Source organism: Mesoplodon bidens, assembly GCF_964165515.1.
Source record: "Mesoplodon bidens genome assembly, chromosome: 11".
NCBI lineage: Eukaryota > Metazoa > Chordata > Mammalia > Artiodactyla > Ziphiidae > Mesoplodon > Mesoplodon bidens.
In genome coordinates this window covers 43,607,755-43,630,799 of record NC_138167.1, presented here as the reverse complement: position 1 = coordinate 43,630,799, position 23,045 = coordinate 43,607,755, and the positions used below count along the sequence as shown (strand labels likewise).

The following is a 23,045-nucleotide window of genomic DNA, read 5'->3' as shown; positions in this document are numbered from 1 at the left end:
TCATACCCAGGAATGCAGAGCAGTCCTCCAGTTCATTGTGTCTGGTTCTTTACCCACCCAGCTAGCCACCCACCCACTCACACAATTGAAAATTGCCTTGTTGCTACTCTGGGGTCCCTGGCATGATGAGGAGGCCTACTCATCTTCCCCTGGCTCCTCACCTCCAGGCTCATCCCAGAGTCCCCAGCACTCTCAGTCCCATGAGCCCCCTATCTAGTTCTGCCCACCCGGGACCCCTCCTCCTGGGCATCCTGCCTCCCTCTGCAGAGGCTGGGTTCACTTTTCTCAGGCTGACAGGCACCTTCTCAGCAGTATTAGGGCCCTGGGGCCTCAAAGGAAAGGGACCTCGACCCTTGGTTTAGAGAACCTGAGATAAGCCCCCTCTGGCCTGGGTAGGGGCTCTCCTACCGCAATCCCCTTCCCTCAGCCATTTGAACATTGAAAGGCCCCGGGTTTGGGGAGGATGGGGCCATCGTTACCCAAGAAAACCCCGAAAAAACAGAAAACAAAAAACCAAAAAACAAAACAAACCCTCTATGCATCCTAGTGAAGCCTCATCTCCCCTTAAAATTAAATACAATTTAAAAGGCCATTTCAGTGGTTTGTTGCAGCAACACCCAGCTTCTCCTGTACAGCGTGGAAAATCCAGAGTCCTGAAGGCCAGCCAGCGAGCCAGGCTGCGATTCCTCCAAGGAGGCACCAGGTGTCGCTGTGGGCTCGTTGTCCCGCCTACCCCCCAATTCCAAGAACCTTTTTTTTTTTTTCTCCCCCGTCTCTCTCTTTCTCTCTCTCCCTCACTCCCTCTCCCCCTTGGTTGGGCTTTGCCAACATATCAAGATGCGTTTCGCCGGCTTCCATCACTAACCTCCCGGAGGTCATCAAGCCAAATTTATGAGTGGCCGCTCGAGTCACGTGACTCTATTTAAGGCTCCCTTATTTGGGAAGAGCGCATAGGATAAAGAAAGAGATATCTCCACCTATAAATTGTGCACTTTGGAGAACAAAAAACCCCTCAACTTCAAAGAGTCACAAATCACCCTTAATCAAAAAGGGTGCAGAAATTTTTTTGGGCCCTCCCCGCCATGAGCTCCTACGTAGCCAATTCATTCTATAAGCAGAGCCCCAATATCCCTGCCTATAACATGCAAACTTGTGGGAACTATGGATCGGCCTCAGAGGTGCAGGCATCCAGGTACTGCTACGGCGGATTGGACTTAAGCATCACTTTCCCACCGCCTGCGCCTTCCAACTCTCTCCACGGGGTAGACATGGCTGCCAACCCCCGGGCTCACCCCGACCGCCCCGCCTGCAGCGCCGCGGCCGCTCCGGGACACGCTCTGGGCAGAGATGAAGCGGCTCCTCTGAACCCCGGGATGTACAGTCAGAAGGCGGCTCGCCCAGCGCTGGAGGAGCGAGCTAAGAGCAGTGGGGAGATCAAAGAGGAGCAGGCGCAGACAGGGCAGCCCGCCGGACTGAGCCAGCCACCGGCCCCGCCACAGATTTACCCGTGGATGACCAAACTGCACATGAGCCACGGTAAACTTTAGGACTTCATTTTGCGCGCTCGGGTCCGCCTGGGTTTTATAGGCCATGCGGGGCAAATAAAGAAAAAAAACCTGCGGCCATAAATTTTACGATCCAGGCATCAATGGCTCGTAAAACTGTCCACTAAAAGGCTTAGAGGCTGTGTGCGCCCAAATTTACGACGACATAATTGGATCATAGGAACAAAACGTGTATAAAAGGCAATATTCAATTTTGGGGGGAGAGGGAGGGAGTTAAAAAAATAGAGGGATCTGAAGGGTGAGGAGCGCGGGGCTCCAGAGCGGGGATCCCCCCGCGGTCCCTCCTCCCTCCCCTGCGGAGCCGGCTCGGCCGCCGCTTGCCGCTCCGGAAGATTCCAGCGACTTGGGAGGGGCGGGAGGGGGGTCCCCGGTGCTCGGATCTCGAGGGTGCTTATTGTTCGGTCCGAGCCTGGGTCTCCCTCTCCCCTCCACCCCCTCAGCCCCTCCGGCTGCTGAGTGAAGGCTGCGGCGGAAAGTTTCCTGCCTGGGCGGAGGCGCCTCTCCCGGGGCCAGGCTGGCCTGGGCCGGGCCCGCCTGCGGCCCGCCGGGCCTGTCTTGCCCCGCTCGCGTCTTCTCCCTCCGGCCGCGGGTGGGGGCCTGGGGCTGGGATGGGGAAGCTGGGGCGCTGCACGCTATTCACCCCTTCCTGGCTTGGGGGGTTTATATTCCAGAGACTGACGGCAAGCGGTCCCGAACCAGTTACACGCGCTACCAGACTCTGGAACTGGAAAAAGAATTCCACTTTAACCGCTACCTCACTCGCCGCAGGCGCATAGAGATCGCCAACAACTTGTGTCTCAACGAGAGACAGATCAAGATCTGGTTCCAGAACCGCAGGATGAAGTGGAAGAAAGATTCCAAAATGAAAAGCAAAGAGGCTCTCTAGAGGCAGCGGGGAGGCCCGCTGAGAGCACCCCGAGCCCGCTTCGGTCCCTGCGCCTTTCCTTTTCGGTTTTCCTCTCTCGGTATAGGGCGGGGGCTTGGAGCATCGGCTCCCCAGCCTCACAGACAAAAGCTCTTTCCCTTGGCATTCCGCATCCCCACCGACCCCAGGTTCCCGCGTGGCTGCCCGCGCTGCCCGGACTCCCCTCAGTTCTGCTCAGCACCGAGGTCCCAGGGCAGGCTATCCGCAGAATCCCCAGAGGGCTGTGGCATAGGGGCTGGTGCTGAGCGAACCCGGCCTGGGCTGCCTCTCAGGATTCCTGCCCAGCGTGGCCGCTGGGGTTCAGGTGGGCCCTGCGGGCGCCTCAGGCCCCGCGCCTGGACCCTCCGGCCTCGCCCTCTCCTTTGTTCCCGGCTGCGGGCTCGGTAAGAGGATGGTTGTGCCTGGCGGAGTCCGGCACCAGACTCGGGGTCCTTCCTTGTAGCCACTAAACTCGATGTTCATTTTAAAAATGATTTGCATATGAAAGGGGGAAGATGACTGACTGCCTAGGACCCCCTTGGTTGCCCTATGCTCTCCCAACCTGCGCCCCCCACCCCAAAGCCCGGGAACTTGTCCAGCCTGCGCTCTCTGCATGCCCTCTCAGGCCCCCAGCCTCAGACCGCTAGCTAGCTCAGCTATTGGGGTTCCCTGCTACTGGACCCCAGCAAAGGTCCTAGAGGCTCCTGGCTGCCCCAGTAGTCCCTGCCACGACTTTCGGTGTCCTTCTCATCGCTGTTGTCCAACTATTTATTGACTCCAGGTCTTTCCTGAAACTATATTTTGTCATATCAAATAAAGACAAAGAGAGACGAGGACTAAAGATGCAGCGGCTCCTCTCTGTTTGGGGGGCATGTATTGGGGAAAATCGTCTAAATGGGCTATGGGGTGTTGGGGAGGCCCACAGCCTTTAAGCCTCTCCTTTAAAAGAATTTTTAGGAGCCTCTAGGAGTACTGAGAAGAGGAAGGTCGAACTGAGCTTTTTTCCCAATCCCTGGCTCCAAGAAGGACCTCTCGGGGAAGGGGAGGGCACCCAAGCCGTCTGTACTGGCTTTTCCCATGCTGTGGCTGTCCCAGGCATTCAGGCCTCTGCACCCACTCCCACTTTGGCTGGGTGGATCTGAGGCCTCTAGCCTCTAGCCTCTAGCAGCGGCCCCACAGCATGCCAGAGCTAATCTGCAGGGACCAGGGACCCATGGCTCCATGGTGCTCAGACTCAGGCCCTTCTGGGCCTGTGCAGAGCTCTCTCAGGGCTACGTGGTCCCCGGGCCTCACTGGACATAGAGGAAGGGCTGAGCTCTCAGCCTAGGGGCCTATTTGGTCCCAAAAGGATGCTCAGAAAGAGTTGGTACTGCTCAGTAGAGGGGCGCTGTGGGAGGAGGTGTGTGAGCTTTCTAAGGTGGTGGGGAAGCAGTGGGGCAACCTGCAGTTTGTACCTGCCTGGCAGGAAATGTTCAGACTCTCTTCCCCACCTCCTAGGGCCTAGGGCTATGCAGGACAATTAGCTGGGAGAGGAGCTGCATAGACCAGTGCCTGAGTTGGGTCTGTTTGCCATCATTTATCTCAGTCTCTGGGATTTTGTGTGGAGGGGGAGGGGGAGCTAAAGGGAAGGGGAAAAGGCAGATAATTCAGGTGGTGCCTGAGGCTGGCCTAGGCCAAAGATCTGCTCTGCCCCAGGCTCCTGGGATGGGATGGGGGAGGAAGTACTTTATAGGAGAAACAAATGCGGGAAGGGTTCATAAAACTTTACTGCATTTCCTCTCCCGCCTCCCACGACGGGGTGATTTCCTGGAGCCAAGCCTAGGCCCCCCACACTGGGGGTGGGGGCCAGTTCAGGATCTGGGCTAGAAGTCTATTCCAGCAGCCAAGAGGGAAAGGGAGCAGAGAGGCTTTGGGGAGGGGCAAGGAGAATATTTATGGTTATTAATGCTGATGCTCCTTGGATTTATTATAAGGACTGACTTCTCTGCATCCCACTGCCTAAGCTGCCAGTCTGTCATTTTTTTTTTCTGAAAGACCCAAGAGCCTTGCCTCACCCCATAGTTAGCATGTAGGAGGTCTCCACACATGTTTCTTGAGCTGCACACCCATGGCTACACCCTTCCCCTTCTCACTGCACTCAGGCCAGGTTAGGGAGCCTGTAATGTCTCTCTTCCACTAGCGCTCAGCAGTCAGCCCAGCCCTGCACCAAGTCATCTGTCTCCTTTCTCTCAAATAAAATGTGTAATTTTCTTCAGGGAGTTATTTTAATTTTTTCTCCATGCTGAGTAAAACTATTGAGCGAGCAGTGAAGCGTGGAGAAGCACTGGTGTCTCCAGTGGGTGACAGTTAACTGAGAAAGAGGTCGTGGTGTCCACCATCACCCACCCCAGCCTCCCTGACTGCGAGGCCCTGCGCTTCCTCCCGGGGGTTGAGGTGGGGTGGGGTGAGGGGACGCATCGCCCCTGGCCAGGGGTGGGGACAGTGTGGCTCAGACCCGCTGGGCAGGGTACACCAGCCTCACTATGCACTGATGCCTCCTCCCCGCAGGGTTTGGGTCTCTCTTTCCCTGGAGGAGCTGGCGTAGTGACTCCAGTCGGCCAGACTTGGGTAGACACAGCCGTGCCTGCCAGTTTTCCTCCCTCTGTCACAGTCCGCAGACCTGCGCTCAGGGCCCAGCCTCTGCTTCAGCGGCATCAGCGATCACAACCGAGACAGAGGCCTCGTACGTACTCCCTTGCACTGCGAGTGGGTGCGGCCCAGACTCTTGCTTTCTCCCTGAGCAGAGGCTTCTGCTTCACCAGCCGGCCTCCTGGAACAATCTTCAAGTACCAGGGTTTGGCATTGCTCTTGGGGAGTTAGTGGAGGGGCTTCTGGGTCCTAAACAGAGACCATGGAGCCTGCTTCTCCACTTTGCCCTGGAACCCACCCCCTCTGGCAGTGAGAAAGAAGGGGAAGAAGCATGACTTACCTTCCCGGGGGAGTGGGAAGAGGGGGACACGGCCCACTCTGAGCAATTAGAGGAGAGAGGAGGAAAAAAATGGGAGGAAAAAAAATATCAACACGACCTCGAAGGCGACAGGTCCTTATGGAAGTAAGTAAGTAAATAAATAAATAAAGATCCACCCTCTGCCCTCTCCCCACCCTGCAAGGGGGGTATGGGGGTGAGGCCAAGGAGCAGCACAAGGGCTTTTTAGTGTAACTGAGCATTAGAGAAACATGCACTGCTTCTATGTGAATTTAGGAGTTTGAAACTTTTGGAGGTTATTTATGTGAATGGCCTGAAGGCAAGCCCATGAGTGGCTCTTGGGGGACCACGTGATGTCATTAAACCAAGTTTTATGGTGTAGGGAGAGCTGACAAACCCACAATATATTTACATCATATATAATCTTAACTGTCCAGCCACGCAGCTGCTGGTGAGGTTTAATGCTAGGACAGAGGGCCTGGCAGTTAGAGGGGATTACGGCGCTGGGGATGATGGTGAGAGAGGTTACATCTTCGCAAATGAATCCCAGACGAACGCTGTAAGTTAATTTTCTCTCTCTCTGACCCTTTCTCCCATTTACCTAATCCCCCCCCCAAAGAGGAGGCAGTTCCCACTCATGAAGGGAGGGGAAGAAGGCCTCCCCAGGCCTCCCCAGGCCGGGGTGTGAGAAGAAGAGGAGAAGCCGCTGGGAGGTAGGAGGATGGGGGAGCTTGTCTCCCCAGACCAGCCCTCCCCACCCCCAGCCCCTCAGTCCCTCCAGCTGCAAGTCGACAGGGGTAAAGACAGAGCCGGGTCCTTTAGAGCTTTGCCAGGTCTCCCTGACCCCCTCTCCCTTCTCAGTTGAGAAGAAAGACAGCAGCAGACACAGGGATGTTTGGTGTTTGTTAGGAGTGTGTAAACTCTAGGCGCAAGTGCAAAGGGCCTCTGGGGCCCTTGTTCTGGGGAGGGGCCAGTTCAGCCCTTGGCCAGTGGCCCAGAGTCCAGGCAGGGCAGGCAGCTGGGGAGGGGGACAGGGAAGGAGGCCTTTGGGACTATTGAGCCCACAGGCTGTGAACTGAAATGGCGGAAGCATCTTAAAGTTGGCGGGTGGAGCCCAGGGAGTCCCGAAACATTCTCTCTCTCTTCACCACCAGGCCTGGGTGGGCAGCTGTCCCACTCTCCACAGTCTGGGGTCTTAGTATGTCTGGGGCCAGTGTGGTTTCATGCCTCCCCCTCCCTCTAACTGTCGGGGTCTTTCCTGGCATCCCTAGCGCTGGCCTGAGGTAAAACTAGGCCCTGGAGGCCTAGAGGCTCCTGCTGTGAGTGCAGTATAAATGGGCACGGGAGTGGAGGCAATGTCTTTACTAGGCTGGCCAGGAAAGTCCCCTGGCCCCGAGGAGAGAGTGGCCTCTGGGCGATGGAGCCCTCAGGACCCAATATGGGCATGGTGCCCTGGGGCCAATCTCAGGCTGAGACTCCCTTCAGGTTTCTAGGAAGGAACAGCAGAGGCGTTGGGCACAGAGGCACCTGCGTGTGGAGGACACGTAGTGTTCACCTCCCCGTGCTTCACTGGGAGCTAAACCAAGAAAATGACAACATAGGAACGCAGGTTCTCTGAAGGGGCCAGGGATTCCAAAGCAGGGTGGAAAGCGGGTCCTTAGGGGGCAAGGCATCTAGGCCAGGGGAAAGGGGGAGGGGAGCGAGGAGGGGAGCCAGAGAAGAGGGGGAGGGAATGTTTTGGGGGCAAGGGGCTCTGGGCGCCCACTGGGTGGAGAGGTGCAGTTGGGGACAGGAGGAGGATGCTGTTACCGTGCCCCTGTCGCCCAAAAGACTGAGAAAGAAACAGGAATCAGGCAGAGGCAGGGGGCCCAGGCAGACTCTGGCAGGGCGATGGGGGACAGAGACCCAAGGACACCCGCTGTCAGAGCTGGAGCCCCATCCCTCGCTCTAGGGGACTGTCACATGCTAGAGGAGCTGAAGAGCAGGGGCGCCCAGGTGGAGAACTCTCCAAAGCCTTCCCTCCGGGCCTCAGTCCCTCAACACCGGCCTCCCCCTCCAGCCTCCCACCCCTTTATTTTCTGGAGAGGCGTTAGGATCCCAGCGGACTCTTCCCAGTAACCCACTGGAGAATTAACTCTCGTGTTCTCCCTTTCTCATTAGGGGCCCTCCCCGACCCTACCCCTCCCACCCAGTCCGATTTTGAGGATTTTTGGAAACTTTCCATCCAAGCAGCAGGGAGATGGGAGTTTCCCTTGGTCTATAACTTGACTCCCCCCGTCCCTCCAGCCTCCCTTGGGTCTTGGGGAGCGAATCTAATGGTCTTCAATCAAGAATTTAATCAGGGCCAAAGTCCCACACCCAGGCAAGACTCGCTGCCTTCCCCCACTCCTGGCCAGATCTCAGTCCCAATCCCTTCAGCTCTGTGTAGCAGGGTGAGTGAGTGTGTTTCTGTTTTACAGATTTACACAGCGTCTCTTGGAGGGTTTCTATGACTCCCTCACCCCGTTTTCCTGTTTCTTAGGCTCAAAAGTTCCATGTAAATATCACCCCCTTCTTCCCACCCCAGTAATTGCAGATTGTCTTTCCTCTCAGATAATTTGCCACGGCGTTGTTGTTGTTGTTGTTTGTTTTTTTGTTGTGGTGGGGTTTTTTTACATTTATTTATTTATTTTGCTGTTTTGTAGGACTAACACAAATGGAAGTAATACAAGCACAAACGGGCCTTGAGATTCTTGGCTTTCCCACCCTTCCCCCATTCTGGAATTTGTGGTTTCTCTGGAATAGGGGGATGGGCAGTCCATCAGGTGCCAAGGTGCCCCAACTAACCCGGAAAGCTTTTAATTTTGTTCCTAGGTCTTTAACCCTAGAAGAGGTCAAGCAACCAATCAGAAATGCGCTAAGCAGGGTCACATGGCCTTTAGCAACCAATCAGCCAAAAAGTACTGGGGTCTCAGTCTTGGCCTTCCCCGGACTCCTCTTCCTCCCTCCCCACCACCCTCTTTAGTTCTTGGGTCCTCCATGTCTCTGATGTGAAGGGGATAAGTGATGCTGAGAATATTCTAGCCCTCTTCCTCTGTCCCTGACCCAGCTCTGGGGAGTCTTTGGCTTTTGTCCTCCAGTTCTAACAAAGTTATACTTCGAGATCAGTCTCAACTGTACTGGGATCTGAGGTTGTGGGGCATCCTCTGTATTATTCTCATGTTCTCCTGTGTGATCTTACCCAATTCCCTGGACTTTATAGATAATGCACTCTAGATTAGGCTGTACAGTGGGTGTGGATACGAACTCCAGCCCTGAATTCAAATTCTGACTACGATTATTCCCTATACACTTACCTTGCACACCTTTTCGTTTTCATTCTCTTCTGATTCTCTTGGGGACAGGTGGAGTGATTAGAAGAGACCTCTTTTGATTTATCTTTCTGGAAATGCTCCAGAAGCCATTAGCTTTATCAAAGTGTCTCTGGCATGGTTGGGGAAGGGAGCAAAAGTAGAGACTTTTTGAAAGTTGTATTTGGTACCTTTAGTTTGTTGAATAACTTCAAGCCAGTTGAAAGAAGCATTCTGAAAAAGGAAATCAGCACAGAAAACCAGGACCCTTCCCCCTCCCTGCCCCCATACTAAACAGGTGATGGATTTAAGTCCCCTTCCTTTCCATTCTTTTAACAAGATATGATGATGATGATGATGATGATGACGACGATCCTTTGTCCTGGCCAATGGTTATCAAAGGACACAGCCACTGAAGGTGTGGATTTTGGTGTTTGTGTTTATACATGGGTTAGGTCAGAACAAGTAATGGCTGATAAACTATTTCTGAGCAAGACCATCTGATGGCACAGAGAATGTGCATGTATGGCAGCAGTGCTTGTCCTCAGGTCTCCTGAACACTTGACTTTCAGGTCCAGACCCAGGCATTTCTCCCCCCACCCCCATCCGCCAGTCTCCAAGGCTTTGTTCCAGGGTTAATTTTCTGGTTGAGTTCCCCTCCCCTTCTCCTCCTCCTGAACTCCTGCCCTCCTTGAACTGACTGAGGAGCAAGAGTTCTGATGGGCTGTGCCACCCAGACCTCTAAGCTCTCCTCTGGGGGTGTCAAGGGATAGCCCAGATTGAGCTGGGCTTTGTCAGCAACCCCTGTCAGTTTGCCTTCTGGGTGGGGCTGATTTGGGGCCAATGTCACAGGTCAGGTGGGAAGGATTAGAATGAGAAGCCAGAGGGAGGGCAGCTCTTCTCAGAAACCACTGAGCCCCCACTTCCCAAGTCACCTTCAATCCCACCACTCCATTGACCTCTATCATGAATTAGAATTAGAGCACACCAACTTATTTTTCCCTAGTAGATGGTGTGGTAGTCTTGTCTGAGACCAATCCTCACTTCTATGTGGGTATCTCATGCTGGAGTTTCCAGACTCCAGGAAAGTAAGGAAAGAAAGGGCAGGAGTGTTGGCTTATTCTAAGCAGGCACTGGGAAGAGAGATTTTATTGCCTCAGCTCCTCTTAATATCCAGGTCAACTTTATCTGTGTCTTTGATTCTCCCTCTCTTTGTGTAATTGCTTTGGGCTGAGTTTCTGAGCTGAAACATCATTGTCCTGGGCTTTAATTCTGTGCTTTCCTTTCCTGGAGAGACAGGCACTGCTCTGAGCCTCCTCCTCAGTGGGATTGGAGACCCTGGAGCCCTTAGAGGTGGAGAAAGGACAGAATCTGGATTCAGGACCCCAAGCTAGGGCTTTTTGGCTTTTTGAACTTCAATTTAAAGAAGAGACTAGCTGTTAGAGGGCCAAGAAAATCACGTCCATTTTGTCGGGTCTTTGTAATCCAGAATGGTGTGTCTGTTGTGATACCTCCCTTCACTGCTTTGATGGGGCCCCAGGAGCCCAAGGAGTCTGGACTGAGGAACTGAGGTGATAGAGATCTCTTTGTCCTTGAGTCCTACAGAAGAACCCTGGGATCCATTTTCTTCTCCCATTCCTAGGAAGATTCACTGTGTGTGGGTGGGGGTGGGAGGGAGATGAAATTTGGGACTTAGGGAAGTTGGGCTAGGTTATCCAGGACCTTGTTCAGCCTCTGATGACCAGGCCTTAGAGGCTAGAATGAGAGGTTGACCAGAAGGCTCTGGGCATGCTGGGGAGCCTTTGCAGGATGGAGGCTACTTCTCTACACCTGACACAAGTGCATAGAAAATGCCAAGTGTATGTGTCCAAGTGTGGATGAAAGAGGTCTGAAGCCCAGGCTGGACACAGTAAACCAGCCTTAAACTAACTTCCCAGTAGCCCATGATTCTTCTCATCAGCCCAGCCTGAAGACCATTTGTCCTCCCCTCCCCACTCATGCCCTCGAGCCCTAGGCATCTGTTAAGTATCTTCCCTTCTGCCTCCCTGGAAAACCAACCCCCTGAAGCAGCCCCCACAGATGGGGGCAGCCAGGCTCTTGGTGACCTTTAGTGTCCTGTTGGCCTGTTGAGTTGTAGGGGGTTGGAAGGCAATGTGGGACTATGAGGCCAGATCCTTATCTGATCAAATCTGCTCTTCAGGCTCAATTCCAAATATCTTAGGGCTGCTTCTCTGCTCAGATAGTGGAGAAAATTCTTGTCTAGTAAATACTTCTTTAAAAAGTCAACTTTCTGGCTGGAAACCCCAGTGTGTCTGTGAGTGTGTGTGTGTGCGTGTGTGTTTGTGTGTGTGTGTATGAAGTGAGTAAGGGTCAGGTCCCTCATTTTATATTGTGTCTCTCCCCCTCCTCTGGGTGGAGGATGGGGGCGTGGGCTGAGGTTTTATTGAAGGTGCTTTTCCTGTTGGGAGTAGAGATGGGGTCATAAAGCCTAGAGGAGGCTGTTTTGATCTGGTGACTTCTCAGGAAGTAGCATTTGAGCTTTTGCTTTGTAAATCACTCTCCCCCAAGCTGGCCAACTAGATTGGATTGCACTTCTCCAAGCCCACCTGGGGCCCTCCTTACCTCCCTTTCCCCAGTAAACCAAAGCAGAAAAATCAAAGGAAGTCCAGGGTCCCCCAAATCCTCTGCCTCCAATAAGAAAAGGGCTCATTAGTGATTTTTCCCCCTCAAAACTCCAGATTTAAAAATCATGCCCTCTTTTATTTTCTTTTGCCCACACAGACCTTGGTTCCCCCAACCCCTTAGTTAAAAAGGAACTAACGTGGAAAGCAATCAGCTTCTGAGCCTGGTGGTAGATACCATGACTCCTGGGGGCTCTACTCTCTTCTGGGGCCGCTGTCTCCCTGTGACATCTTTCCTGAGCCCCAAACCCCTTCTTGACAGGGTGGGAATTCAGGTCTGTAAGAGAGAGCTCATGAAGAGAAGGGATGGGAGGGGGGCATATAGATGACTCCATCTAGCATTGTATGAATGGAGGAAACTCTCTGCAATCAGTGACTGGGTTTTATGTAATTAAGATGGGTGCAGGGCTGTGTGTGAAAGCCCACAGCCTTCTCACATTTCTCTCTAACCAAGCTGTTGCAAAAAAAAAATTCATATTTTACCTAAATGGCTCCATTTTGTAATGTTAATGAGCCTTCCCCTCCTAAGGACACCCCAGCTTCCCATGGATCCGTCCCCCAGCTTTGGGTTAGGGAGCTAAAGAGAAAAGAAGTAAAGAGTCCTCTACCTCTGTCTCAGTTCGGGCTACATCAAGTCAGGATGCTTTCAGGTCCAGTTGTCAGGGCTCCTATCCATCGCCAGAAAGATGCCCCATATGCTGGAAATAAGGCCATAGATTATATGAGTCCCTGGGCCCTCTTAGCACTTACTTGCACAGGCTTCAGTTTACTCTCATTTATTTCACAGAGAAGTCTGGGCTGGGGTATCTCAAACCCACAAGCATCAGAGAATCTCCCTCATTCCTAAGATTCGATGCAAATACACGTGTCTTTATAGAGAGCTGAGCAATCCCATAGCTGTATACGTGTGAAAATGTATTTATAGATTGCTCTGTGTATAACAGGATGTGTGTTTTACATCCCTCTCTACTCCACATTTAAATGCAGATTTATAGATATTTAGATTTATAGATACACAGTGAACGTAACAGTCCTCTGTCAAATTCCTGTGTGCACATTACCAATCTCTCTATAGTGTTGGATGTATAAGCTGAGGTGTATTGGTATAGCTCTCCCTAAATATCTGGATGAATAATTGGTGAGTTTTTTCCCTCGGTTGGAAAGAACTCTGCGCGTGTTGTTCAATCTCTATTTTGAAAATTTTATCTAGATTTATGCAAAAGTCCCAACTCATAAAATAGCTACATATTGAAGCTACATATTTGGAGATCTTTATAGTCTTTGCAGTTTTGCTGCAAACTTAAATATTTGAAAGTATGTTTAGAGATGGTTCCATAATGCATGTATCTATATGTAGGGGCATAGATCTCCCTCTAGAAGGACTGAAACTTACTGCATCTCTCTGTCTCTCTATCTCTGTGTCAATAAAGACATCAGGTGAGTGGGGATAGGGAACAAATATCTTTGGGCTGTTTTGCTTATTAAAGGGAGTGATTCTGTTGCTATCTCCAAGGCTGAGTCCAAATGAGTTATTTGCCCCCGAAAACCTGCTCTAGGGGCCACAGTCCTCTCCAGGCTGTCCCTGTGACCTGAAATCCCAGCCCAGGCTCCCCAACCTGCAGTACCCCTCAAGACAGTCACTAAGAAGGGAGAGAGAAGGGAAGAGTCCTCTAGCTCCGCTCCTCTTGGCTCCCAGGGTGGAGAGGCTGACGGAGGCGTTGTCCCCCCACGCCAACTGGGCCTTTGAAATTTGGGGAAAAGAGCGTTCAAGTCCCCCACTATTTTTGTAGGGTGCCCAAATGGTGCCAGAGTCACTGCCCGACCCATAGATGCCTCCTCCCCAATTTTTCTTGGTGCCCAGGGCCCAATTAAGCGGCCGCCTCACTCCTGGCAGCCGAGCTCTTATCGGCCGGGATTGATGCCTCCACGGCTCCTGTATATCATTTCCAAGATTTTTTCTGTCCAACTCCTCGGCTCCTTTGGCTTGTGCGGCTTTGACTAATGATTGCTACAGATGCCAACGTCTCCAGAATCCTAATAGCCAGGCAGGCGGACTCTTATTTACCCGGCAACATTTCTGCGGGAAGGGGTGGGGGGAGAGGGGCTGAGGGAACTGGGGCTGGGCGGTTGCAGGTGGTGGTGGGGACAGGGAGAAGGTTGTGACCAACTCACGTTTCACTGAACTTCTTCCCCAGTGAGAAAGACATTCCCAACTCCCTCCTCTCCCTGAGGGAAAAGCAGGATCATAAAATAGTGCTAATAGTAACTCAGAGCTCGCCTCATTGAAAAGGATCAAAGAACGAACAGGACATGGGGAAATAATCAGAGAAGTGTTTATTAGTTGTAAATAGATGAGAGATTAAGCGGGAGACCAGCGGTTTAGGGAGGAAAAAGAGGGATTTTTTTTTCTTTCGGAGGAGAGAAAGGGAAGTTCAGCCACGGTGGGAGAAGGGGCTCCTTTTTAAAATTTCACGTCTTCCCTGTCCTCTCCGCACCCCGCATCTAGTCTTCCCGTCCGTGGAAATGCCTCCCGTCCTTCCCTTACTTCGCCTCACCTTCGGTCCCTCCGGTGTGGGACCGCGGCCACTTCCCAGAGGATGCTCCGGTGCCCGCTGGGGCTGCCCGGGTGATGGGGTCTCTATCTGGGGCTGGGGAGCAAAATCAGACCCAACGGCCAACTGCGGGCTGGGGGCCGCCGGCCCTGCGGTCCCACTCGCGCCGAAGTGGTGGAAAGTTGCGGCCGAATTCGCTTCTCCCGGCGCTTCTGGGCCGCCGGCGGGGCCGGGTCTTTGGGGGAAGCGCCTGGAGCTCCCCGCCGAGCCTGGAGCCGGGCGTCGCGCTTCGCGCTTCCCGGGGTCTCGATCCAGACCTTCCCAGACATACACCCCTCATTCGGGTGAAGAGAAAACAAAAATGCTGAGCAGCCCGGCTCCGAGCCCAGGCATGGAGTGCTAACTCCAACGCGGAACATTTTTCTATCAGAGATAACGGAGCACAAAATAATTCAGCAAGGCGGATGGGCAGGAGCACGGTGTGAGACCCCCACGCGGTGAAGCGGCTGCAGAGCGGACCGTGCCGCACAGCCCGGGAGGACCATTTCGTTGGAGTGTAGGGCGAGGCCGCAGCCCGGACCCGGACCCAGCCGCCCGAGGGCCAGTCTCTAAATTACAGCCCATCAGGAGGACTCGGAAATGCAAAACAGGGAGCCGAAAGATTTAAACAGTCGGAGGCGGAGGCGTCCCGACGCGGCCAAAGCGAAAATCAATCACGTAATTAAAACGGGGAGGGGGCGAGGCCCGAGCTTGGGGGTCCGGGGTTCAGAGGAGGCGGCCAAGGTGCGAGCCGAGGCGGGCGAGCGGCCTGAGGATGGGGCTCTCCCGCCGCGGCCGGGGCGCGGAGGGGCTGCGGGGAAGTTTGTGACAGATCGCTATTGATCCCCGCTTGGCTGGAAAGAGCAGGCTGTGTGTCCTCTTCTAGGCCGGACCCTGAAGCCGCCCGATGGGCCCTTCCCGGGCTCCCCCATTTTCATGGGGTTGTAGCGTGTGGTGATCCCTGAGGTGCCCCATCTGTCCAGGCAGGTTTGTCTGAGAGCGCAATGGCACCAGGACGTTGCCTCTGGGTTTAAGGGGATGGAGGGAAGTGGCACCCTAGTTTCAGGCACTTACATGTTGCTTTCGGACTGGATTCCTCCACCCCAGGAATCAAGGCTTGCCTTTGGAATGACTGTTATCTAGGGATCCAGGTTTGGAAGGGAGGTGAGTGGGCTTATTAAGGGGAAACTTGGGCCTGAGCTAACTGGACACTTTGGGCAGGGAAGGAGAAGGAACAGTTCCTGGAGGAAAAAAATAAGGCACGCAGGGAGCTCTGTTTGTGAGGGAATGATGATATTACTGAGGTTAATGATGATAATGATCGGGTATGGCTGGGTCAGCCTGGAGAGAACAAGCTCTCCACAGCCCTTTCTCACAGAGGCTTCTCTGGAGAAGTCACCGGCTCCCCAACTTGGGTGTGATTGGGGTGAATAAAATGAAGACCTTTCCTCCCTTTCCCTGCCCTTTCCTCTCCCATTCCTTAAGAACTCCAGAAAAAAAGGGGGAAACCTTATAAAATCTTCAACTCCCCCCCCCATCATTTTCCTCTGCTCTCTCCAGTTCAGTAAAATGCATCATCTCTGGGCACTGGGCTTTTGCCGGGCGCCCTTCTTAGGAAGTTCAGCAAGCAGTTACCGGGCCAAGTCCCCATGAATTCTGTTTCTGACCCTGGAGGAGACCCAGGATTCTCTTGCCTGCTCTATTGGAATTCTCCCTCTATCCTTAGCCTTTCCCAGTCCCTGCCTTCCTTGGTCCTGGGTGTCTGATCCCATGGGTCTCTGGCAGCTCAGAGGCCAAGAGCATGTTGAGATGCCCACATCAGCTCCCAAAAGGGATCCCACCTTCCTATCGGCTTCTTAATTCTGGGAGCACCAGGTCAGGGAGCTCTCTGTAAGTTTCCCTAAGCCAGCCTAATTCCTAGATCTTTCAAAACCACATTTAGAGAGCTTTAAAAGTAAAAGTCCTTTCCCCCTCTAACAGGAAAGTTCAGGTTACAAATCTTCAGCAGCGCAAGCTTCCTGCAGCCATAAGTCAGAATTTTCAACAACAACAAAAAAGAAGAATTAAAGCTTGCATCAAAGGGGGGAAAGGGACACCCCAGCCCCAATTTTAAAGGGGATCCAATCCAGCAGCCTTGGACAAGAGTGGGGGCCTCACTTGACAAGAGTCAGTGAGGCCAGGATGGGCAAGGAAGGGGGTGGGGAATCCAATCTCTAACTAACAATTTCTCCAGCATAAAAATGAAACATCAAATTCGTTAGCCCAGGGCCTTCATTTTTCCCCTTCCACATTATAACTAGTTATTGAACTCGTTGGAAGATCTAAAGGCCATTTGCGAAGAGACAAATTTCAATGGAGTTTCCCCATCAATAACCCCATGGCAGTGACCTATTGGAACAAGTCAAACACCCGAGGTGAAATGCAGGTCACTCTGTCTAACCAATATTAAAATGCAGCCACTTTTTAAAAAGCCACTTTAAACGAGATTTGAGGAAAATTGAATTCCAAGGAAGGCAAAGCAAGGAGAGGGAAATCCATGAGAGGACCTTGCCTATGGTCTCCGAACAAACAAGAGAGATTCATCTTTAATATTTAAAGGGGGGCAAATTAACATTCCATGATTGCTTTTTTTTTTTTTGAGACTATAAGCGATTCCAGGAAAAAAAAAAGGTTGAGTATTTTCTGGTGACACTTCTGGGTTATTAAAATCATTTTAGACCAATTCATTACTTTTACTGACAAGAGATTTAAGAAAAAATCAATTAAGCATTTGCATATTCTTTTGCATACATTAGCCCTGCCTGCTGGCATTAGAAAGGGACAAAACACATACATATATACATATACACACATGGGGAAAAATGGGAGCCTTGCTTTAGTTTGGGGTTTTCAAGTTGCTCAGAGAAAATATAAAAATGAAATGAATTACTTGATTGTATACCATCTAAAAGTCAATTTATTTGAGGAAGAAGAAAGAGACATGTTGCAATTTTTAATCTCTAAAACAACAACAAAAACCACATACACACATGGGCGCGTGTGCCCGCACACACCCACATCCTGCACTTCTGAGAGTGGGGAGTGGAATGACCCTCATTTTCCTTCTCTTTGCCCTCAAAGTCCTGAGTTGGTTCTCCCACTTATTTTTCTCCCTAGGAAAATCCAGGGATTCTGAGAGGTGAGATTTTAAGGCATCGCAGAATCAGTGGAGCCGCTGAGGTCTCTCAGCCGGCAGCTTGTTACCGGGGAGGGGAGGAATATGGGTTATCCAACGGTCAGTATGGTAATCCGGGCACAATAAGGCCTCGCACACAATGGACACATATTTTTCTTCAGCGGTGTCAGAAGGGAAGCGCTTTGTACTGAAACATGTTTCCGAAAGAGAAACCAGATCAAGATTTAGAAAGGATATGGGGTGAGGGGGGCATTCAGACAGTGATTGCTTAGAGACTGGCAAAAGGTGATCAGAAAAAATAAAAAATAAAATTGGGGCAGAGAGAGGTGGAGGGCAGAGCAGGGGTTGGAGATCCCTGGGCTGAGGAGGCAGGAGGGCGAAGCACAAAAGGAGATACAAGGATTCATCACAGGCAAGAACCGCTTTATTGCCCCCCTCCCCAACCCGTTAAGCCAGTGCTAAGTACAGAAGCCCTCCGAAGGGATCTTATTTCTGTGCTTGCAATAATATCCTGGTGAAAATGTTCTTGTGTGTGTGTGTGTGGTAGAGTCTGGCTTGTTATTTTCCCCATAGGCAACTTTCTTTCTACTAAGATATAGGAGCCCAAAGAGAGGGTTTTGGTAAATGATGTAGATAAGTGTGGGCATACTTGGAGGAGTCTCCCAGATTTCATTTTCTGGATGTGCAATCGAATTAGCTGTGAAAACCTGGAACGAAAACTCCACAGATTTATGGCTGCATAAGGAGGCATTTAATACATTAATAAATATTAATAGTATGAATGCATATATATTTGTTAGCAGTAATAACCAAAGACGGATTGGACACGTGGTTGGAGGCATCTGAACTCTCTGGATCTACTTACACGTACTGGCCTGAAGTGGGTTTCCTGCTCCCGTTCCCTCGACCCACCTGCAGGAGCTCAGAATCCTAGGGAGTGGTGCTGTGAGATGTGCAATGCCTTGGGAAGGACTCCCTAATAAGCCCAAGAGGGTGAAGAGATGGAAGAAAAGCGAGCTGAGGCGGGGGCAGGGCAGCTAGAAGGTGAATGTGAGGACTGGGAGGAGGGGAGCCAGGTGGAGCAGAGATTATTCCCTGCCTGGATGAGGTGGGGCAGCCTGATCCAGGTGCAGGCCTAGAAGGGAGGATGGGGGTGGGGCTGGAAGGCTTTCTCCTTCAGCAGCCTTCCTCCCACCCTACCTGAGCTCTCAGGAGCTTTGCCTCTCCCCAAGCAGCAGTCTGGGGCTGAGTTCAGAATTTTTATGTAGATCAGCAGTCAGCAATGGTTTCCCTCTGCCACTTCCAACAACTTATAATTAACCTATCCCCCTCCCACCAATAACAAAACCCTCACGCACTCCAAATCACTGTCAACCAAGCAGCAGCCTTCCCCTTCTCACAGTCTCAAGTTCCTCTTCCAACCAAACCAGCCAGTCCTCACACGCAGAGGGTCCCGGACAGGAGTGGGCAGGAGTTCTCAACCAACTTTGGAAATCTGAGAACCTCTCCTAAGAGATGGTCAACCTCCAGGGAATTCCGGTTCTCTCACCCATCTGGTGGTAGGGGTTGGGCACTGACCTCTTGGGGAGAGGGTATCCAGGGACCCCCCCAAGCACTGGCTCTTGGTGAGCCTGGGGTGAGTGTGGGGGCCTTAAGCATTGCAGAAGGGAAGGCAGCCAGGGGCCCAGGCAGGGTGAATCAGTCTCTTTGGGCATCGGCTGTGGCCCAGCTCTCATTCCAGCCCTCAGGGTGAGCCCTAATTTGGAAGTGGGGACCCTCTCTGACATCCCAAAGGTGGTGCGAGACAGACTGGGAATCTCCCGCCTTCAGCCTCCCTCTCACAAGGGTTTTATTTTTTTTCCCTTTCCCCTTCCTCATTCCCTTAATTGCAGATGTTCTAATTAAACCCTCAAATAGTTGTTATGCCGTTTTAAAAGGTACTTATTCAAGTGTCAACCAGGCTGGGCTGGGAGGAGGCAGCGTAGGGCGGCGAATTAAAGGTAGATTGACTAATCACAGCGGCGATCATAATAATAAAATCAGAGGGGAAAAAAATCACATTACGACTTTTCGTGGAAAGGAGGGAGCAGGCAGCCAGCGGCCGCCAGCCCTGCGCTGCTGCCGACACAAAGAGTGCGGGCGATTCCGCGAGACTGATTTATGACGTTTTACAGCCCTATAAAAGCTGTAGCGACGAGGCAAGCGCTTCTACCACCGCTGGCAGATTTAGTCTAATAAATAAAACATAAACAGTTAACTTTATGTGTCACTTTTATTGTTATCAAGTAAAATATAGCCGAGCCCCGGCAAGCTATGATTTTAAACTATAATTGTTATCAAGTGCAACAAGGGGACCCGGCTCCCTCCCTGGGCTCTCCCTTCTGCCACCCCCCTCAACTCTGAGTTATGGGATCAGTTAATTGGAATTGGTGTAAGATGTGGCCACCCCTAGCTGAGGGGGAGTGTGTCAGAAAGCAGCTCTTCCTTGCCCCCTCCCTCCTCCATGGCCCTGCCACCCCACCATCAGGGTATTCCTGTGGGTGGGTAGCAGAGAGAGGGGAGGGTGCAGGAACGGGCTGGAGACCCCCAAGGCCCGCCCAGCATCCCCAGCTTCGTGAGCTCACCCTTCAGCTTTTGGAAGGCGGCCTGGAGCTGGCCCTTGAGGATGCGTGTTTACATGTAAACACATGTGTTACATGGATACAATCCCTGGCCGGAAGCAGGCTCTACAGACGAAGGCCTCCCCCTTAGCTAGCTCTGCCCTCTGTAGGGATGGAGAAAGAAGAGCTCCCTGGGCCTTGGCTGGGCACCATCCCAGGGCACTGGTCCCTGGCAGAGTGCTCTCCTCCCTGCTCCAGGTCCTGGGGAACCAGCCTTGGAGGCGGTTGTCAGAAAGCAGCAGGCCAGACGGAATGGAGAGTGGAAACAGCGGCCAGCAGGAGAGATCCTCTGCTCTGGGCTGGGAAGGGAGGGTTAGTGGGTACTCGGGGAGGGCAAGGCTTCTGAACTCTGCTTTTGCCAACCACTTCCTGTCTCTCTTCAGCGGGGGCTCAACCCCCAGACCTCCAGAAATGACGTCAGAATCATTTGCATCCCGCTGCCTCTACCTGCCCGGTCCAGCTGGGACCCTGCCTCGCCGGCCCCACGGCCAGAGGGTTGGGTGAGTGTGTATGGGGAAGGGGGCTGGACGCTGGTCTCCTTGGATGGGGGGCATCCCAGGCTCACCAGCTTCCTGGGCTCAGCCTGGGCCTCTCCCCATCCAACCTCCACTCCAGTCCTCATTCAACTTCCTCTTCCTGCGAAAGAAGGGCGCTGCCACGGTGCCCTACACAGACTGAGACAGGATCGCCACGAATGGAGACCTCTAGAAAAGCTGGGGAGCCGAAGACCGAGGGGCCCACCGGAGGCCCAAGGGGAGACCCTGGGAGGGGGCTGAATCACAGCCTCCCGACAGCCCCCCAATGCCCAGGCTCTGGAAGGGAGCTGGGGGCTTCCCATCTCCTTTTGCAGGGGAGGGTTGTCAGTCGGCGGGGTGTGCATTGGGGGCACCGCAGCCCCTGCCAGCTAACCCCGCATCACCGCCCCCCCCCCACCCAGCACCACCACCACCACCACCACCACACACACACAAAAAATTGGATACATTTTGAATAAAGCGATTCGGTTCCTTATCCGGGGACTGGGTTGCTCCGTGTGATTGGCCGGCGGAGTCACATGGTGAAAGTAACTTTACAGGGTCGCTAGCTAGTAGGAGGGCTTTATGGAGCAGAAAAACGACAAAGCGAGAAAAATTATTTTCCACTCCAGAAATTAATGATCATGAGCTCGTATTTGATGGACTCTAACTACATCGATCCGAAATTTCCTCCATGCGAAGAATATTCGCAAAATAGCTACATCCCTGAACACAGTCCGGAATATTACGGCCGGACCAGGGAATCGGGATTCCAGCATCACCACCAGGAGCTCTACCCACCACCGCCTCCGCGCCCTAGCTACCCTGAGCGCCAGTATAGCTGCACCAGTCTCCAGGGGCCGGGCAATTCGCGAGGCCACGGCCCGGCCCAGGCGGGCCACCACCACCCCGAGAAATCACAGCCGCTCTGCGAGCCGGCGCCTCTCTCAGGCGCCTCCGCCTCCCCGTCCCCAGCCCCGCCAGCCTGCAGCCAGCCAGCCCCTGACCATCCCTCCAGCGCCGCCAGCAAGCAACCCATAGTCTACCCATGGATGAAAAAAATCCACGTTAGCACGGGTAGGCAACTTTGCTTTTTGCTCTCCCCCTCCCTCCCCTCTTCCCCAGCGCTCCCCACCCTCCTCGGCCCCCTCCGGCCCCCGTCCTCCTTTCTCTCCTTCCCCCTCTCTCTCCAGGAGCGACTCTGGGTTAGCACAATTGAACTGGATTTACGAGCGAGAATGGGTAATTACATCCCCCATAAATTTTATGGCTTAGCTACTCTGGGCAGTCCGAGCCATGTGCTACGATCTGTTCTGTATGTGTGAAAACTATGCTCGCTTTCTAAGGGCGCATAAATAATTCAGTGTCGTTGCAATGAGGATTCCCCTCTTATTACACTACAAAGTCTCCAGCTCCCTTCAACTTCTTTATAACCCGTTTAGCTTGATGACTTTATTTCCACCACCCCCTCCTCCTGTTACAACAGAGCTGAGGATGGGGTGAGGGTGGGGGCGGGGAGCCTGCTGCCTTTGAACCCCACTATTTGCTTTCCCCCTCCCCCTCCCCCAGTGAACCCCAATTATAACGGAGGGGAACCCAAGCGCTCGAGGACAGCCTACACCCGGCAGCAAGTCCTGGAATTAGAGAAAGAGTTTCATTACAATCGCTACCTGACCCGAAGGAGAAGGATCGAGATCGCCCACTCGCTGTGCCTCTCTGAGAGGCAGATCAAAATCTGGTTCCAAAACCGTCGCATGAAATGGAAGAAGGACCACCGACTCCCCAACACCAAAGTCAGGTCAGCGCCCCCGGCCGGCGCTGCGCCCAGCACCCTCTCGGCAGCCACCCCGGGCACTTCTGAAGACCACTCCCAGAGCGCCACGCCACCGGAGCAGCAACGGGCAGAGGACATTACCAGGTTATAAAACATAACTCACACCCTGCCCCCACCCCAGGCCCCCATCCTCCCCTCACACACAAATTGACTCTTATTTATAGAATTTAATATATATATATATATTGGTTCTTTTCTGTCTTCCTCCCACCTTATCCCTTGTCATCTCCAAACAGACAAAACAGATAAACAAACAAGCCCCCTGCCCTTCTCTCCTTTCCACTGTTAAGGACCCTTTTAAGCATGTGATGTTGTCTTAGCATGGTACCTGCTGGGTTTTTTTTTTAAAGGCCATTTTGGGGGGTTATTTATTTTTTAAGGAAAAAAAGCTGCAAAAATTATATATTGCAAGGTACGATGGTCTGGTTTAGGTGCGTTTCAGGGGAAATGAGGAAAAGAAAAAAGGGAAGAGATTTTTAAGCCAATTCTCCTCCTTCTTCTTTCTCCTCCTCCTCCTTCCCCGCTCTTTCCTTAGGCCTTTTGCATTGAAAATGCACCAGGGGAGGTTAGTGAGGGGGAAGTCATTTTAAGGAGAACAAAGCTATGAAGTTCTTTTGTATTATTGTTGGGGGGAGCTGGGAGGAGAGGGGGGGAAGACAGCAGACAAAGCTAAATGCATCTGGAGAGCCTCTCAGAGCTGTTCAGTTTGAGGAGCCAAAAGAAAATAAAAATGAACTTTCAGTTCAGGGAGGCAGTCTATAGGTAGAATACCCCTCAGCCCCCCCATCGTGGTTATTGTGTTTTGGGACTGAATTTACTTGATTAT

At 52.6% G+C, this 23,045-nt stretch overlaps 2 protein-coding genes across 9 annotated transcripts in view; both read left to right on the top strand.

Annotated features, from left to right (window-relative positions):
- The window catches only part of HOXC4 (homeobox C4), a 64,058-nt gene extending 41,269 nt beyond the window's left edge, over window positions 1–22,789 (top strand). For 3 of the 8 annotated variants that reach the window (XM_081248238.1, XM_081248228.1, XM_081248227.1), the window contains exons 2-4: window positions 20,254–20,370; window positions 21,018–21,627; window positions 21,955–22,789. In XM_081248238.1, coding sequence (XP_081104364.1) covers window positions 21,024–21,627; window positions 21,955–22,310 — 960 coding nt within the window. In that variant the 5' untranslated portion in view covers window positions 20,254–20,370; window positions 21,018–21,023 and the 3' untranslated portion in view covers window positions 22,311–22,789. Of the gene's footprint in view, window positions 1–20,253; window positions 20,371–20,485; window positions 21,628–21,954 lie in introns of those variants that run through there. The other 5 variants (XM_081248231.1, XM_081248232.1, XM_081248235.1 and 2 more) reach the window with 4 other exon arrangements.
- Window positions 1,074–3,297, top strand: HOXC5 (homeobox C5). The gene is made up of 2 exons (XM_081249553.1): window positions 1,074–1,536; window positions 2,237–3,297. The coding sequence occupies exons 1-2, from the start codon at window positions 1,083–1,085 to the stop codon at window positions 2,449–2,451; spliced, it is 669 nt and encodes a 222-aa protein (XP_081105679.1). The 5' UTR covers window positions 1,074–1,082; the 3' UTR covers window positions 2,452–3,297.
- Window positions 22,790–23,045: the final 256 nt, after the last annotated feature.

What these genes read in the sequence shown, in the direction of transcription:
- HOXC5 (XM_081249553.1), top strand. Translation starts at nt 1,083, where the DNA reads ATGAGCTCCTACGTAGCCAATTCATTCTATAAGCAGAGCCCCAATATC. An exon ending in CAAACTGCACATGAGCCACG is followed by an intron (nt 1,537 to 2,236) that starts GTAAACTTTAGG and finishes TTTATATTCCAG; the next exon opens with AGACTGACGGCAAGCGGTCC.